At 34.9% G+C, this 16,497-nt stretch overlaps 1 protein-coding gene across 1 annotated transcript; it reads right to left on the bottom strand.

The window, feature by feature from the left end:
• Positions 1–3,993: 3,993 nt before the first annotated feature.
• Positions 3,994–15,979, bottom strand: LOC129216113 (soma ferritin-like). The gene is made up of 4 exons (XM_054850266.1): positions 15,734–15,979; positions 9,436–9,582; positions 5,177–5,302; positions 3,994–4,271 (listed from the first exon to the last, which is right to left on the bottom strand). The coding sequence occupies exons 1-4, from the start codon at positions 15,839–15,841 to the stop codon at positions 4,137–4,139; spliced, it is 516 nt and encodes a 171-aa protein (XP_054706241.1). The 5' UTR covers positions 15,842–15,979; the 3' UTR covers positions 3,994–4,136.
• Between the last annotated feature and the right edge of the window lie 518 nt (positions 15,980–16,497).

Genomic DNA, 16,497 nt, shown 5'->3' with positions numbered 1-16,497 from the left:
AAATGGGAGGGGGGGGGCATGAAAAGAATGGGAAGTGTTGGACATAATCAATAGTTATCAGTAAATTTTGAAAATTTTTATTTTAAGGTTCTTTTCAAAAGCAATTCAGATTTTTTCCCAACATTAGGCAATCTTTGGAAGTAAGAAGGCGTTCAAGAATCCTTCTCTGAAAGGTACAACGCAATTTTCAGGTCATCTTTATAGACGTTTAATGGTAAGGAGCGGTTTTAGGGATCTTCCTCTGAAACTTTTCAAAATTGAAATCTTAAAGGCACAAATGCAGACTATTTTCATAGTAACCTCAGTGAAAGGATGTTGGTTCGGGGATCTTCCTCCAGAAATGTTTTGAAATTGATGCTGGAAAAACGCCTAAATAAATGCGCTTTTAGGACATCAATTTCCATTATTACTCCAACCGAACAACTAAAACTTATTTTAAATTTCTTTTAGGAAACGAGAGTTAAGGAGAGAATCATTTTGAAAAGAAAAAAAAAGGTGGGTGGGTGAAAGAGAGAGGAACTTAAATTGCTAAGCAATTAGCTGCATCCGTTATTATTATTTTTTTTTTTTAATTTAAACATTTCTTTTTGAAAGAATTGATATTTTTTCCCCCAACATTATTTGTTTTTCTTGTATCTCCGCTTTCCCAGGACCCGTTCTCTTATGGAGAACGGAGTATGGATCCTCTAACCCCTTCCGAACACCACATCCTTGTGCCGTCTAAAGCAGGGTTTTCAAACTTTAGCGGTTCACGGCACCCTTTGAAGAATTAGAATTTTCTCGCGGCATCCTAGTCTAGATTTATATACATACGTATTATTGTTACCATGGACGCTTGGCGACACCCCTCACCTCCTACCTGCGGCACCCAGTTCGGAAATCTCTGCTCTAACGCATTAAAATTATTATTATCACTATCATATTTATTTATTCATTTTTGTAGCTAAAAGTTTGGAAATTATTTGTGAGCAACTAAAACCAAAAATAACAATCCTTATTTAAGTTTTTTTCCACATTTTGGAGGGGGCCGGGCCCCCTCAGCCCTTCCCTTATGTACGCCCTTGCTACTTTGTTACGATCTTTTTAACTTGAAACAGACAAGATAGATGCAAAATCTCGGTTCCAGTGATTTCTTGAGTGTTTAGTTTTCCAGATATTTCAGAGCAAAGTAGAATGAGGCAGGATTTTTGTTAATATATTTGGAAGTCACAAAGCTAAGAGCTGTGTTGGATTGGAATAAATCTGTTGGATTGGATACTCTGCTCCATAAACAACGAAAAGAAGTTCAAATGAATGAATTACGAACGTTTTAATGCACAAAAATTGCAAACTACTGCAGACACGTGTTTCAGTGTTACAGGAAACACCTTCTTCAACGCAAAGAAGTGCGAGCTTTTGAAGTCTTGGATGAAAAGTCATCCGAGGAAAGCAACGGAGTGAAGCAGAAGACAGTAAAAATAGCAAAAAATGGAAATTAAAAATACAAACAAGACAAAATGACACCGAGAGTCGTCATTTTTTACATAACTCCATCAGGAAAAATCGGGAATGAAAAAATTTTTAAGAAATCCCATAAACAATGCAAATTGTCCAGTAAATCAAACCAATCCGGAAAAAAATATGAATAAATTTACTTATGGGGGAAAATTACGCGCCGAAGCAATGTAACGAATTGAGAAATGGAGGAAAAAAAAGTGAAGGAACGTTGGTAATTCATTCATTTAATTTTCAAGCACAAAAGTATTTATTCGTTATAATAAAAAGACGTATTTCAAATATTTGATTTCAAAAATCTATACTAATATTATAAAGAGAGAGAGCGGATTTTTGTGTGTTTATATGTTCGAGGTAATCTCTGGAACCACTGCAACTATTTGAAAAATTCTTTCACTACATAAAAGGTATATTCTTACTGAGTGTCATAGGCTATAATCTATGAATATATGTATTCATACTATTTTTTTTTACTCTAATAGTGTGTCTTCGCTACCAGTTTTTGTTTCGTACTGTTTTGTTCTTAAATACTTAAGCGATTATAAGTGCGGTTTATGCGATTTTTTGGGCTTAGTTTTTTCTAAAAAATGCAAAAAGAAAATGTATTATCAACTAAAGGCCGGTCATTTGGTTTGCAAGCTTCCCACTGGATGGTCCAAATCCATTCACGGGCCGAATGTGACCCGCAGGCAGTAGGTTAGATCGATTAATCGATTCAACGTTCAATGTATCAGTTGACCATTTTTCCACCTGGGTACAGCCAGCTGATTTGTGTATTTATTCATAGTTGCACATAGGCTGTCATCAGACAAATTCTTAGCTGAGAGGAAATCATTGATTTTTTTTTTACATGTTCGACCTACCAGCTGACTCATAACTGACCGCTTTACGTCAGCTGACTTTGTATTTTCCTTCGAGATATTATCTTAACTATAACTTGACTAAGCTTCAGCCGGGAAGAAATGATTGGCTTTTTAACTTTTTTTTACATGATTGGGAGGCTACCGTCGCCCACCCACCCACGGACACGCAGCTGACTTTCACGAGGCGTTTTGATACCATTCCCTAATGCCTCTCACCAATTATCGTTCGAGAGGAAATGATTGACTAAATTTGTACCTGGCTCCCGGACTAATTGCACTGATTTAGAGTTAGGTCTTAATGATTTTTTTATGTCCCCAAATTTGAAAAAAAAAAAAAAAAAAAAAAAAAATTGGGAGGGCATTTTTTACCTTCAGAGGCGATTTTGTAGGATGTGTCCGAAAATGGCTTACAATATGGCTTTGAAGACGGAAAAGGTCAGCCTAATTTGATAGAAAACATTTTATGCCGCAGGTTTCATGTATATGTATACAAGGTGTTTCGTTTTAACCTGCAAGACCTTTATTTTCGCAACCGTTAGTCCTAGATATATACTTCCAATTGCAAAAATATTCAAAATCAGATGCAGAGTAAGATATTGAAAGTTTGGAGTGAAAATAAAACTGAGTCAAAAAATATAAAATTTCACTTTTTATACGGGCCCTAAGTCCCCTAACTAACATTTAGAGAAATAATCGCGATTGAAAATTTATACTGACACAAAGAACTTGACATTTGTGCAAAACTCATGGAGATATTCCAGTTAAAAGTTTTAAGGGACCATACAGGAGATGAGAATGGAACTCATCGCCCTTTCAGAAGAATGACAGGTTTTCGAAGTAAAAAAACTAAATATTTATATTTTTCATTGCCATTCAAAACTAAATGCAAATTTTATGCCGTGGTACGAAAAACACGCTACAAAACCTCGAACAGTTTGAAAAATCACATTGTATGCACACACATAATTTTAAACACTTGCTAACCGTTATATTTTCCCCCAAAAGGTGTTGGTGACGGCGAGTGAAAAGTGGTGTAAGTCACAAAACGCTGCGTTTCATATCTCGGTAAATATTGGTTGTACTAATTTCAAACTTTTTGCGTTGGAATTGTTTTTCAATAGAGATTATTTCCATAAATATAAGTTAAGGGACCTAAGGCCCGTATAAAAAGTTAAATTTTGTATCTCCCCCCCCCCGACTCATTTTTATTTTTACTTCAAACTTTCAATATCTTAACTCTACACCTGATTTTGAACATTTTTGCAATTGGAAGTATACATCTAGGACTAACGGTTGCGAAAATAAAGGTCTTGCGGGTTAAAACGGAACACTCTGTATGAAAAACTGACGATTTGACAAAGTCACCATCATTCGACAAAATTTGGAATTCTATTCGTCGAAATTTAGAGTTCCATTCAGCAAACTCCATTCTGCAAATTAAGAATTTCTGCTCTCCCAAAAATTTTAAGTTCGGGTTGCCCGATGGTTGTTAGGTTTGCTCTACTGACAGAGACAAAATCTCAAAGACAAAGAATTTTGAAAGAAGATTTTTGTTTTGCTAGGAAAAGAATAAATTAACTGTTTTTTCATGTATCTTCATCCTTCACAAGAGTTTGAAATTACTACTGTGTTAAAATATATTTTTAATGTTTCTTTATTTTCATAATGCTTGTTTCTTAGTTACAGATTGTTTCCTTTACAAAATGTTCAATATTGCAGTCTGATTAACATCAAAATTATATTAGTTTCGTTTTGGAAAAAGTTCTGCACGGGAAAAGATTATTTGAATTCCTTGTCAAAGACATATTCGCCCAATCCAGTTCCGACTCTCTTCAAGTTGGTTACGTGGTCGGCAATTTTCTTGATGGCTTCCACTTGCTCGGTCAAGTATTCGGCTTCTAAGAAGTCACACATCTAGGAGAAGATTTTAAACGAATAATAATTGAATGAAATGTATCAATAAATTGTTTTACAGTTGTGATCAATAGAGTGTTGAAAAATCCTTCTGCAGAAACCTGATGTCGACATTACACGACTTCGTTATACGCCTATTATATTAATAATCTATATTTTTAACAACTTAAAAACACGGCCGGTGCTCAACGGTGTACGAACGTTGGAATTAATAATACATGTTATTTCTGCAAGATTTTTTTTTTTTTTTTTTTTTTTTTTTTTTGCGGTTACGCCATACCTTCCTTAATGTTTCATCAAACTTCATATGTAAGGCATCGTTTTGCTGATTTTTTTTACCACTATTGATGAAAAATTAAAAAACAACTCACATTTTTGCTTTTTTCGAAAACGTGTCCTTTAAAACGGATTCTCTACGAATTCGCTCAGTTCGATTGCAAACTTCTGCTTGCATTATTTAAAGGCAGACCTCTGCTGTCATCTAGAGAGGAGCAATCATGACAAAATGCTGCGGAAAAGATTATCAGTTTTTAAAAATGAAAATACTTCTACAAAAAACTCGCTCAAAGCTTTTATTATGAGCAGTCTAAATGGGTTACACGTACTTATTGAACTATGTTTCGTTGTTGAAACCTTAATTTAGTTTTAATACTTTAACATCATTCGCACTAGGATTTTCTTACTTCCCAGCTGGCAAACAGAAATGAAATATTTGATAAATACTACTTCACTATACTAATTCAAAGAAGTAATTTCTTGAAACTTCACGCTTTTCAAAAACACAGAAGTGTGAATAATTATGCATTTTAAAATCATTAACTTATTCTTGAGTAATTGAATGCTGTATATCTGACAGCGTACTCAAATGGTGATATGATTATAAATAAGTAGCTGCTATAACTTACTTGAGCATCATCATGGCTTGAAGCAACTTTGTGGAGGTCCAACAGAGCCTGATTGACGGTTTTTTCTAATTCCAGAGCATCTTCCATCGCTTCGAGAGGTGAAGCCCATTTGCTTTTATGCGGGGTCTAGAGAAGAGAAAATATTTGGTCAATTGAAATGCAGTTGCGCTTCAGTGTCAAGTGCAAACATTTTTTTTAGTGCGGAAGCTAACGGCCTCAGTTTATAAAGAGCACATCTAGCAGACGATCATTATTACTCGTCACAGAAGGGCAATAACTGACTTAATCATCGGGGGGAAACACCCCAATCATCTCCACCTCTACAATTTAGACCCACAGTTAAAGAGAGGGAGATTTTCTTCAGTTTCTTGTACTCGGAGGGTAACTGCTCAACAACCGAGACACAGAATTTTCAACTCCACAAATTTACTGAACAAGTAACCCGTATGTTATCGGAATCCATTAGTATAAACACTCGTATACATGGGCGGAGAATTCCCCCTTCCCCGCTGAATCCCTCAAAGGACTGACCTACCCCACGCCCCACCTTCCGTTTTGAGCTGGATACGAACTTGCTCATATATTAGTAATTTTCATGGAAGATCTTGAGGACTTTGGCTCTAGCCTAACAACCGACGATCTTATAGCTTATGCACTTATATTCTGCTAAAAGGTAGAACTCCAATTGCCCCCTAAAGTACACCAGGGACATGCAGCTTTAACCAGATTTAGAGCTACTATAAGGATATTATTGGAAGAAGTGCTGTATTAATATCATCAAAAGGCCTTTTCTCCAAAAAGGACCTACCCTTTAGCATGAAGCCTTAAGATTGCCATATAGCGTGTGAGATAAGCTAGGTTCAGTCCCAGGACCAATGCTTGGAATCGAGGTCGAATAATTTGAGGGAATGAAGGCGTCTTAACCACATGGGACTCTTTAACATTCGTTCCTGGATGGGACAGTGCAGTAGCAAGAAATATTTCATGGCGGAAGGGGGGAAGAGAGAGGGGGGGGCTTGTATTACACACGCATACATATATGTGTATAAAGGGTGTTTCTGAACTCTTGGGCGAAACTTTAAGGGGTGGTAACACATATCAGGACAAACAATATAATGTAAAAAAAATAAGGGTCACAAACATCTTCCGTAGGAAATAGACGCGAATCAGGTTTAGGATCCAAAATTTCAAATGATCATAAAATACGGTGAAATTTGTCGATTCGTTTGTGGTTTTCGCTAAAATTATTCCTTTTATGATTAATTTCTTGAAAAAAAAGTTTGAAGATGCAGTCTAAAAAATACCGATAGAGAGCGCTTTAGACTTCGGAGTAACGAACAACTATTTTTTACCGCTATATTTGAATCTCACTAAACGTTTTCTAATGCTTGGATTTAAACTTAAATTTTCAGCTCAAAATGAAAATCATTAGAAGTGATTAAGTCGCACAAACGGAACTCTTCAGAAGTTGAAATATACTCAGTCACAAAAAAAAAAAAAAAAAACATGCACCCAGAAGGAAACAAGTGATCTTCACGAAACTTAAAATGCAATCGGCATTTTAAGTTTCGTGCTTAAGTTTATATGCAAGTGACCTATGAGAAGAAAAGGAAATGATTAAAAACTCGGAACAAAAGATTGTTTTATTGAGAAGTTATGACATAATAAAGGAAACAAAACCGGAAGTAGTATAGCGTCATCTAGCAGCCATACAAGAAAAAACACGGAGTATTATGGCGTGAAATAGGTTACCTGCGACCACTGGAACTAAATCGGATTCATCGTTGAAGAGTGCAGCGAAAATCCAATCGACGAAAGCTCAAACCATCGCAATGGACGCCGGTTCGAGATACCAGCGTCTTCTACTTCGGATTGTTTTTCTTGATATCACCAGTTTCTTGGAAGGTGTTGAACGGCATTTAATTAATATTAGCGACTTTGTTGATACGGTAGTGGCCGCTCCTTTGATGTGCGACTTTCGCGCTCATTTCTGTTTCTAGAATGCCTTAACCGACCGCAATGCAGTGATTCGTTTATTTACGCCTACACTAAACTACTACCATATCGCTCCGACCGAGGTGGCCGCAGATACGCCCGTATAACCAACCTGCTTCTTTGAGACCTACTGTAAATCTCTTTAAAACGTCCAACTCTTGTTCGTATACCTCTAAAAGGTCGTCCTAGTCAAAATAGCGTCCTTACAACTCGACAGTTTCGTTTGAAGTTCCCTTTGACACAAGCTTTCCCACTTCCAATCGTACCTGTCTGCGCTTCTTGTATGCGCATAGCGCGCTTGTCCTTTCCTCACTGGTGACGAAATTTAAATCATCTTTTACCAAACTACATTCCTGCCGAGTTTGTTGGCATCAGTTCAATTTATTCTTGATGCATACATTTCTTTTTTTTTTTGGACAAAGTATATTTCAGTCTTTGAAGACAGTTCAGTTTTCGCTACTTAATCACTCCCAACAATTCTGGTTTTAGCTGAAAATTTAAGTTTAAGTCCAAGCATTAGAAAACATTTAATGATATTCAAAAATTGCAGTAAAAAATAGTTGTTCGATACTCCAAAGTCTAAAGCGCCCTCTATCGGTATTTTTAAAACTATATCTTCAAGATGTATTTTCAAGAAAATACTGTTGAAAAAATAATTTTAGAGGGAACCACAAATGAATCGGCTATTTTTTCTTTTCTTTCTTTCTTTTTTTTTTTTTTTAATGGTGATTTGAAATTTTGGACAAAAAACGTCGGAAGACGTTTGGACCCTTACATTTGGCTTTATCTTGTTTGTCCTGACATGTACTATCACCCCTTAAAGTTTTGCCCAAGAGTTCAGAAACACCGTGTATACATAACCTTAACTCTTTATGGAGGGTTATGAAACCCTGAAAGCTGGCATTCGAAATTAAACTCATGGTGTGAAAGACTTGTGCTCTATTGCCCTATGCCAGCCAATGGCACAGGATTTGTAGTATGTAGAAATTATAGATTGTTTATTTGCTATTCATGCATTCTTACAGAGTTCCGATTGAGTAAATACACTAAAACTGACAAAGACATAACAACGTTATACTCCCAAGAGTTACAATGCATGTTACATACGTGTTTTTCGGGGATACAAAGAACCTTTTTTGGATGAGGAAAAGCTTGAAGCTCCCGTATGATAATCACCAGTTACACGAAGCCAAATCAGAGCTTTCACTGGTACTGTTGCCTGGCGAACATAGGGATTCCGCACTTTTTTCACTAAAAATTAAACCCAGGGCCCGATTTAGGAATTTTCGTAAAGTAGGCCAGTCACGTCTGTTGAGGCCCCCTTGAAGAGTAACAACGGAAGAAGGTGCTGCAGAGTTCCGACCGTGACGTTTTATGTCATTGCATATGCATAGAGTATGCAGTGGTTACCAACCTTTTGCTATTACAATACAAAATGAGTAATATTTTAGCAAATACTCCAAAAAACAAATTAGTTGTTGCCTTTTTGTTGAAAAGTTAAACTTACGAAAAATAATTTTTTTAGGGAATTTTAATCACTCAGACAAAGAAATCACTTGTTTCTTAGCAACTTGTTCTTAAATTTAAAAACAGTTAACAAGATAGTTGAGTTTCCTCTCATGACTTTTAATCCAAAAGTTACACTTCTTTGCATTAAAAAAAGGGTGTCTGCAGAAATTGGCAATATTTGAGCATCAAAACGTTGGTTAATTGATTCATTAAATTTTGAAGCACAAAGGTATTTATTTGTTATTAAGATAGTTGAAGTTCATATATTGCTTAGTAGTAAAAATTTGTTTAATATTTGATGTTTAGCCAATGCACATTGCAAGTCTGAGATTTTTCAATGCACTATTTTTTTACCAATCACTAATGATTACCAATTCGATTGATACACAAGATTGTTTTACAATTTTGCACTGACACCAAACGATGAGTTAATCCTTGTATGACTTATTTTTACCGCTCAAAAACTCTCATTTTAATCCCTTTTGGGGTAATTCCCCCCAGGTTCAGAACCGATGAGCTAGAGCTTATTGAAAACGCACACTACCCAAACAAAATACTAGATTTAAAAAAAAATGGTTGTCTGATGTTTCAGCAACACACCGCTGATAATTTTAAACATCATAACAAAAATATCAAAACTATATTTTGCTTTTATTTTCTTTATAATCTATAATTTTGGGCGGCCTGTAGGCCAGACTTCATGGGCCTTGGGGTAGTTCAGGCCCTGATTAAGCCCTGCTTCTATCAGAACTTACTTTAATGTCCTTGAGGAGTATGGTTCCCCCTCTCTGGTTCTGGAATTTCATGAGCTTCATGGCGTGTTCCCTCTCCTCATCGCTGCTCTCCTTGAAGAACTCAGAAATGTGCTTCAGAGCTACGTCATCCCTGTCGAAGTGGTAGGACTGCAATGAACAAGAAATCTCATCAGGAATATTAGTTCCAAGCAAATAACTGAAAATAGTTAATTTAATAGAATCCCGTTATACCGTAGGTATCCCTAACATTTTAAGAACGTTTTGACTACTCAGTTTCCGGTGATTTACGAAGTTAACAAACAGAATGTTTACCTTTATGTGAGGACAAGAACTAATGCTTAGTTAAAAATTTAAAAAAAAAAAACTGACTCTTTATTAAGAGTAATCTTACGTACAAGAACACACATCAAATTTAAATATGTTTTAATTTTCTAACTAGCACAGGAAAAAGAAATTTTGCTAGTTGAGCAGAATCAAAAGAAAAATTGAAAATCCTATTAAAACTTTACTTTTGTGCTAAAATTGAATCATATGGAAGTTTCTCAGATTCTAAAATGGCTTTTGAAAGGTTGATAAAATTTTTTATTCATTGAGCTGTCTCTTCTTGTCTGCCAACAACAAAATCGTTACCAATCACAGGCTTCGAACTGTATTTAAGATTTTAAAAAGAGTATAATTCCAAATTTGTAGAACTAGGAATTTTCAAATAAATTCCATCATACGCAGAAATATTCGTTCTTTCAATTACTACTGAAATTTCAAATATGTGAGAAAGTTTTTACCTCCAAAGTTGTCAAAGAATGCTAATTCGGTTTGCTCGTTTATATATCCAGCAATTAAAGTTCTACAAAGATGAGATCTGGCTAAGAACACACTCCATTAAGTCCCCAACTTAAAAAAAAAAGGGCTTGTCTGCTTAAAAGCTACGATTCCACAGACAGATCAAGACATAAAACTCATAACTTCCTTCCTTTTGTACGCAGGAGTTAAAAAGAACTATAAAACATTAAAAATTTTCTAACAGCAACTGAAAGGTTTACAGCAACAAATTAACTCCATTTTTTGGTCGTTTGGTTCAAAGAGGTTTTCGGAGAGGAGATCTTCGGTTGATAGTTCTCAAGTTCGTCTGGTTCAACGAGGAGTTATCTCCGGTTAATAGTTCTCAAGTTCGCTAGAATGAGTTAGCTGCTAGAATGAGTTAGCTCATTCACTTGAAGCAACATGAAGTTAACTCCAGGAGATTTTTGGCTTATACTAAACACTAGGGGCTCGGTCCCTTGCTCAATTCGCTCGTCTGCCCCTGTTCGACACCTGCAGTAGCTCAATGACAGGTGCGGCGGGTGAAAATCGATGATTTTAGTGCTTTTACCTCTGGATGTTCTTAGGACATGACATCCTGCATTCCCGGCCCCAGGAAGTTTAAAGGGATGGGGCAGGGGCAGGACGAGACATTCACAATCCGGAGAAGATTGGATTACAGACACACAGGTTTAATAATAAGATATTTAAATTTTAGTTGCATAACTCGCTTAACAACCATGCTCCTGTTTACATTTCATTCGCCTCAAATTGATTTTTCATTTTCAATTTTGAGCAGGGGACTACTTTAATCTCTGATAAATCCTTTTCTTTTACTCAATAGTTATTCCTTTAAATTTTAGTGCTTTGTGTTCTTTCGAGTTTTATGCATTTATATCAACTTTAAAACAAGTTATTCCTTGAGCAGTCATTGGTAATTAAATAAATAGATCTGTCTTTGGTGCTTCTGTGTACTCCCCCCCCCCCCCCGCAGAAAGTAACGCCTTTTCTTGTTGCAAGCACTGCGCTGGGACTTACTGTCCAAGGATCGTTTTATTACTACTACTTTTTTTTTTATTTTAATGCGCAATAATATGTAGTTGTTTGCACCAAAAAGATACATTTACTCTGGTTCAAGCACCACATTTATTTAAATATGAGAAATACTTTTTAAAAAACGATCCTTTTCAAAACTAAACTCTGTTTGCGCTTTTACTCTGTATTTCTGTGATCGCCATTTTCAGACTTATGTTTAATTCCTTCTTATTGCAGACCAGAAAGCTGTAATATTTTTATTCCAACAAGATTCCACATTTCTTTCCCTCTAGTACTGTACTCTTTTTACATCCATTTTTTTCTGAGCATCAAAATGTATTACTTTTTTATTTTTGCTATTAAATAAAATATTTTGAAATTGAATCTAGCTGTTGTGTCATAAGGCGTTTTTTGAATGAAGATCTTTTAACTAGAGCTTATTTTAGGGGTAGGGCTAACATTCATAGGCAACCTGAACTTGAATTTTTGGGAGGGATGAAATTGTCAATTTATCGAATGAGGCTTCTAGTTTTGTCGAATGATAAACAGGAGCATGCATATTGTCCTTACTCATATGCCATATTTAATGGAAAGATGGTATGTTTGTTTTGAGTTGAAGGTTAAAAAGAATGAAAGTTTTTGCAAAAAAAAAAATAATAATAATAATAAGCATAAAAAAAAAAAAAAAAGAGGAAGAAGAAAAGTAGCGTTTAAAGGTTTGTGCTAGAATTTCTCATTATCTGTACCCTTTCTTTATGGTGTTGAATTTGACAGGGATGTTATCTGTGAAAGGCAGCCACGCAATGCTTCCATCGACAAAAACAGTACTACAACTTTCATTCAATTAACCCTTCATTATGATTTATGTCTCATATTTAATTAATGACCTTTTACTTCGTGTAATGTTCGAATCTTTAATCCAGAACTTTTTCTAAATGTAATTAGATTGTCTACGCACAATCCTGAAAAAAGAAAAGAAACTACTGAGACTCTATTTATTACTCGGCTTTCATGCGCACTAGGAATGCAAAGTAAGGTGTCAATTGGTGTAGATTCAAGTTTTTTCGTAAACTATTGAAGTAGTATTTTGACAAGGCGACCACATTTAAATTAAAATGAATACTAACTTCGTAATTCTTTGATTGCATTCTGGTCATTAGAAGAGACGATATATGTAAAAGACAACCATTGTTCCTTCAGTCTAATTTACAAGTTGAGGTTTATAAAGCAATTAGTAAAAAATCAATGTTTTTAAGCAGATAAGATCGTTCAATATAATCTTTACTAATAATAAAGCTCAAAGTCTGTGTCCCTGGATCATTGGATCTCTGTCTTTCAGGATCTCCGTAACGCGCATAGCGCCTAGACCGTTCGGCCGATTATCATGAAATTTGGCACTAAGTTAGTTCGCAGCATTCGGGTGAGCACCTAAAAGCGATTTTTCGAAAATTCAATTTGATTCTTTTTCAATTCCAATTTTAAGAACATTTTACTGAGCAAATTATGATAACGTGGACGAACGAACTACCATATGCGACCATGGGCGGCGAGCAAACTAACATAGCAAATTGGAGAGAAATTCATCATCCATTATTTGTAAATATACAGGCGAACCAAATAACCTTTTAAGTGTCTAATACGGGAAAAGCCATCCGGGTACCCTTAGTACTTAAATAACTCTTTTTACAAATACTGTAATTTCTATTCGAATTTTATGAATTCAGCAAAGGTATATGACCTTATAACGGAGTCAAAATATGATTTGAAACATAGCAAAAAAAAAAAAAACCTTTAATATATTTTTAAGTGACCATTTTTGATATCTGTATGAAAACTCTTCCAAATTAATTTTTCACTGAAATATGAGACTGTTTCAGGAGAATTTTCCTACTCGAACATGAATTTCTAAATTTGTTGCAAAAATCAAATTAGTAATCCACGAAAAACATGTTTTTGTTGTTAGGTTGGTTCATAGTTTTATTTCAAAAGGAAATAAATAAATGAATTGCCATAATCATAAAAGTTTAAATACTGCGCCACAAAATGTGCATAAGACGTTTTAACATTACGAAGATAAGATTCTCTCAATTCAATTGTAAAGCAGCCGTTATAGGAAATATTACGAACATTAGTGTAAATTTTAATCTTAGTGTGACAATCTGTGACAAAAGGAGAACTACCATTTGAAAGGGAAAAGTTCATGCTCATTTCAACATGAAGACAACTCCTTGACAAAATATTGTAATTAACATGTTATCCTGTCTATTATTCCTGTTAAATGGACTCCTTTCATATGTATACTGTCTGAAATCGTATTTTATTTATTTACTAGCGGTACCCGCACGGCTTTGCCCGTAGTGAAAAATTAAAAGGTCATTTGGTTCGCCTGTATATTTACTAATAATGGATGATGAATTTCTCGCCAATTATCTACGTTCATTTGCTCGCCCATGTTCCACGTTATGATAATTTTCTCGTCACCACGTTATGGTAATTTGCACTCGTCCACGTTCTGTTAAATGCTCGGTAAAATTTTCTTAAAATTGGAATAGAAAAAGAACAAAATCGAATTTTCAAAAAATCGCTTCGAGGTGCGCACTCCTATGATATAAACTAATTGTGCGCCAAATTTCATGAAAATCGGCTGAACGTGCTATGCGCGTCACAGAGATCGAGACATCCACACAGTTACAGACTTCCAGTTTTATTGTTAGTAACTAGTGGTACCCGCACTGCTTTGCCCGTAGTTGAAAATTAAAAGGTCATTCGGTTCGCCTGTATATTTACAAATAATGTATGACGAATTTCTCGCCAATTGGCTATGTTCATTCGCTCTCCTATTCCACCGTCATGATAATTTCTTTGCTTCCTCAGCATTATTTTACCTTATTTTAAACTCTAGTTATGTTGGAAAGAGTTAACATGATGTCCTGTACGGGGATGGTTGTAATACGGTAATACTTCGGGACAGTTACTTATTATTATGTCAGCCTTAGGTGGGCTCGATATTTCAAATTTTTTCAGAGGGGTCAAAGAGTGTGCTCAATCTATATTTGTATCGAAAACAAAGAAAAATATCCTCCCACACACTTGCAAATGCAGTGAAACCTGTGTATGTTGATCACTTGCGGTGCAGTACTTTGGTGGTCAACTTATAGAGGGTAATAATGAAAAATTTTTTCTTTTTGTCATTTCTTGTCCAATGCATTCATTTTTTTAAACTGATTGGAATACTTTAAACTCACTTTCACTGTTTAGCATTACTTTAAAACAATAAGAAAAAAATGTTGTTTAAATATTTTTAGAGATTTTTTATCAGAATGACGCGTAAAGTATCATAAAAATTTAAAACTTCTGTATCTATCAAAAAAAAAAAAAAAAAAGCCTCATTGCTTATGAAAAACTACCCCTTCCCCCAAGAACCACAAAGACTCCCTCAAATTGGGATTTCCCCATAAAGAAAATACCCCTTAAAAGACCCCCCTAGAAATTTCTATGTCGCAGGCTGCACCAAGACCCCCCCCCTCCCAGGTCTTAGGTCTAAGCCCCAAGTGGGTACCCCTGTTTTAGCTTTCGAATCAATTGTGTTTTAATCTTTTTTCCTGTTTTCTTTTTTTTTTTCAAATCATGGATTTAACGTCTTTTCCGCAGACAAAATAGAAAAAACTCTGTCATTGATTTGATGACCCGAATCATTTTTTAAAGTTTCTAAATTTAAAACGATTTATTTTTGACGAAAGTCAGAAAAATGCAAATAATTTTATTTTTTTCTTTTTCTTTCTTACTTTTTCCTAACCCCATATTTCTATTTTTCTCTTTCGTTCTTTTTTTTTTTTGCCATTGATTTGCTTGACAATTATTTAAAAGTAAAACAAATTATTTCTTATAAAATGAACAGTTGAGGCCTCAATAAATTCTGTTTTAAATTGAAAGCCTATAAAAAACATACATAAAATTGTTTTTTAAATTACTTCTTTACATATTTGGAATTCTTGTTGTTTAGTTCTACATTTTGTTTTTCTTGCTTTTGTACGCATATTCATATCAAGTTCTTACGTAGATCAATGTTTTTATCGAAAGCATAAATACTCGTAGTTAGAAATTACTGAAATATAACGCCCAAGAGTTTAAAAGAGAGAATGCAGTAACGTTTTTGAAGTACACTCCGAAATATTTTCACATCATGTCTCATAATTTTTAACGCATGTGCATTTCTAACTAATGTTCACATTTTGCATGTTTTATTATTATTCAAAATACCATTTTTTATTTAAATGTTTTATAATTTTAAAAGTGCATTTTATTTGAAATAATTTAGAACATAATAATAACGAAAGAACGTGAGTGAGAGAGTTAATGTAACAAATTCAATGTTTGTGTTCAGGAAAGTGAGCTCGTTTAGTTCTGCACGAACCTCTTTTTATCTGAACAATATAAAAATAATGAATTGAAAATATGCACGTACCATAGCCAAATAAACGTAGGAGGCGTAAAGCTCCATGTTGATTTGCTTGTTGACCCCAGCTTCCGACTCCTCATGGTAATTTTGTCTCACTTGACTCTTTGGGCTCATGATGACTTTTTCCTTTTAGATAATTCTTCAGAAAATGGCAGAAGAAAATGGTTGATGATTTATTTTTTTTAGAAAAAAATACGAGCTAGCGGGTGTTCGATCAAACACTGTTGACGCGACCACCTGAATGCTGATTTGAACTTTGTGAGTTCTTTTATAACGTTGTAATATCTACTGTTGCGAAATGGCACTATCAGTCCAATTTTCATATCGGTAATGGTCTCACATGTCCCCTTTGCTGTTATCAGTTTATCAAGAATGTTTACCGTAGGAGTTGCAACCGGAATGACATATCACTTATTTGCTACTTCATTAGAAAGGATTTTCAGATAAATTTCAATATTTTTCTGGGGAACTGGATGCTTTGTAGTGGCGAATGCAAACTAGATGTCGAAAATAAGATACTTGAGATAAAACTTCAATCTATGACTCAGTTTAGTCTCGTTAATGCATCCACTTTGTTATTTCCTAGACGTACACTATGGATATAAGCAGGTCTGGATTTACGTACAAGCTAAGCAAACTATAGCTTAGGGGCCCGCTTTGTTAGAGGCCCCCAACTCCCGGAAATTAGCATGAGTCGTTCCAAAAAAAAAAAAAAAAAGAGAGAAGGACTTGAAAATATTAATTTTCTTTTCTAGTGCTTGAAAACCTTG

The sequence above is a fragment of the Uloborus diversus genome, chromosome 2 (assembly GCF_026930045.1).
Source record: "Uloborus diversus isolate 005 chromosome 2, Udiv.v.3.1, whole genome shotgun sequence".
Taxonomy (NCBI): Eukaryota; Metazoa; Arthropoda; class Arachnida; order Araneae; family Uloboridae; genus Uloborus; species Uloborus diversus.
The sequence above is the reverse complement of the archived record's forward strand: the minus strand, read 5'-3'. Positions and strand labels throughout refer to the sequence as shown.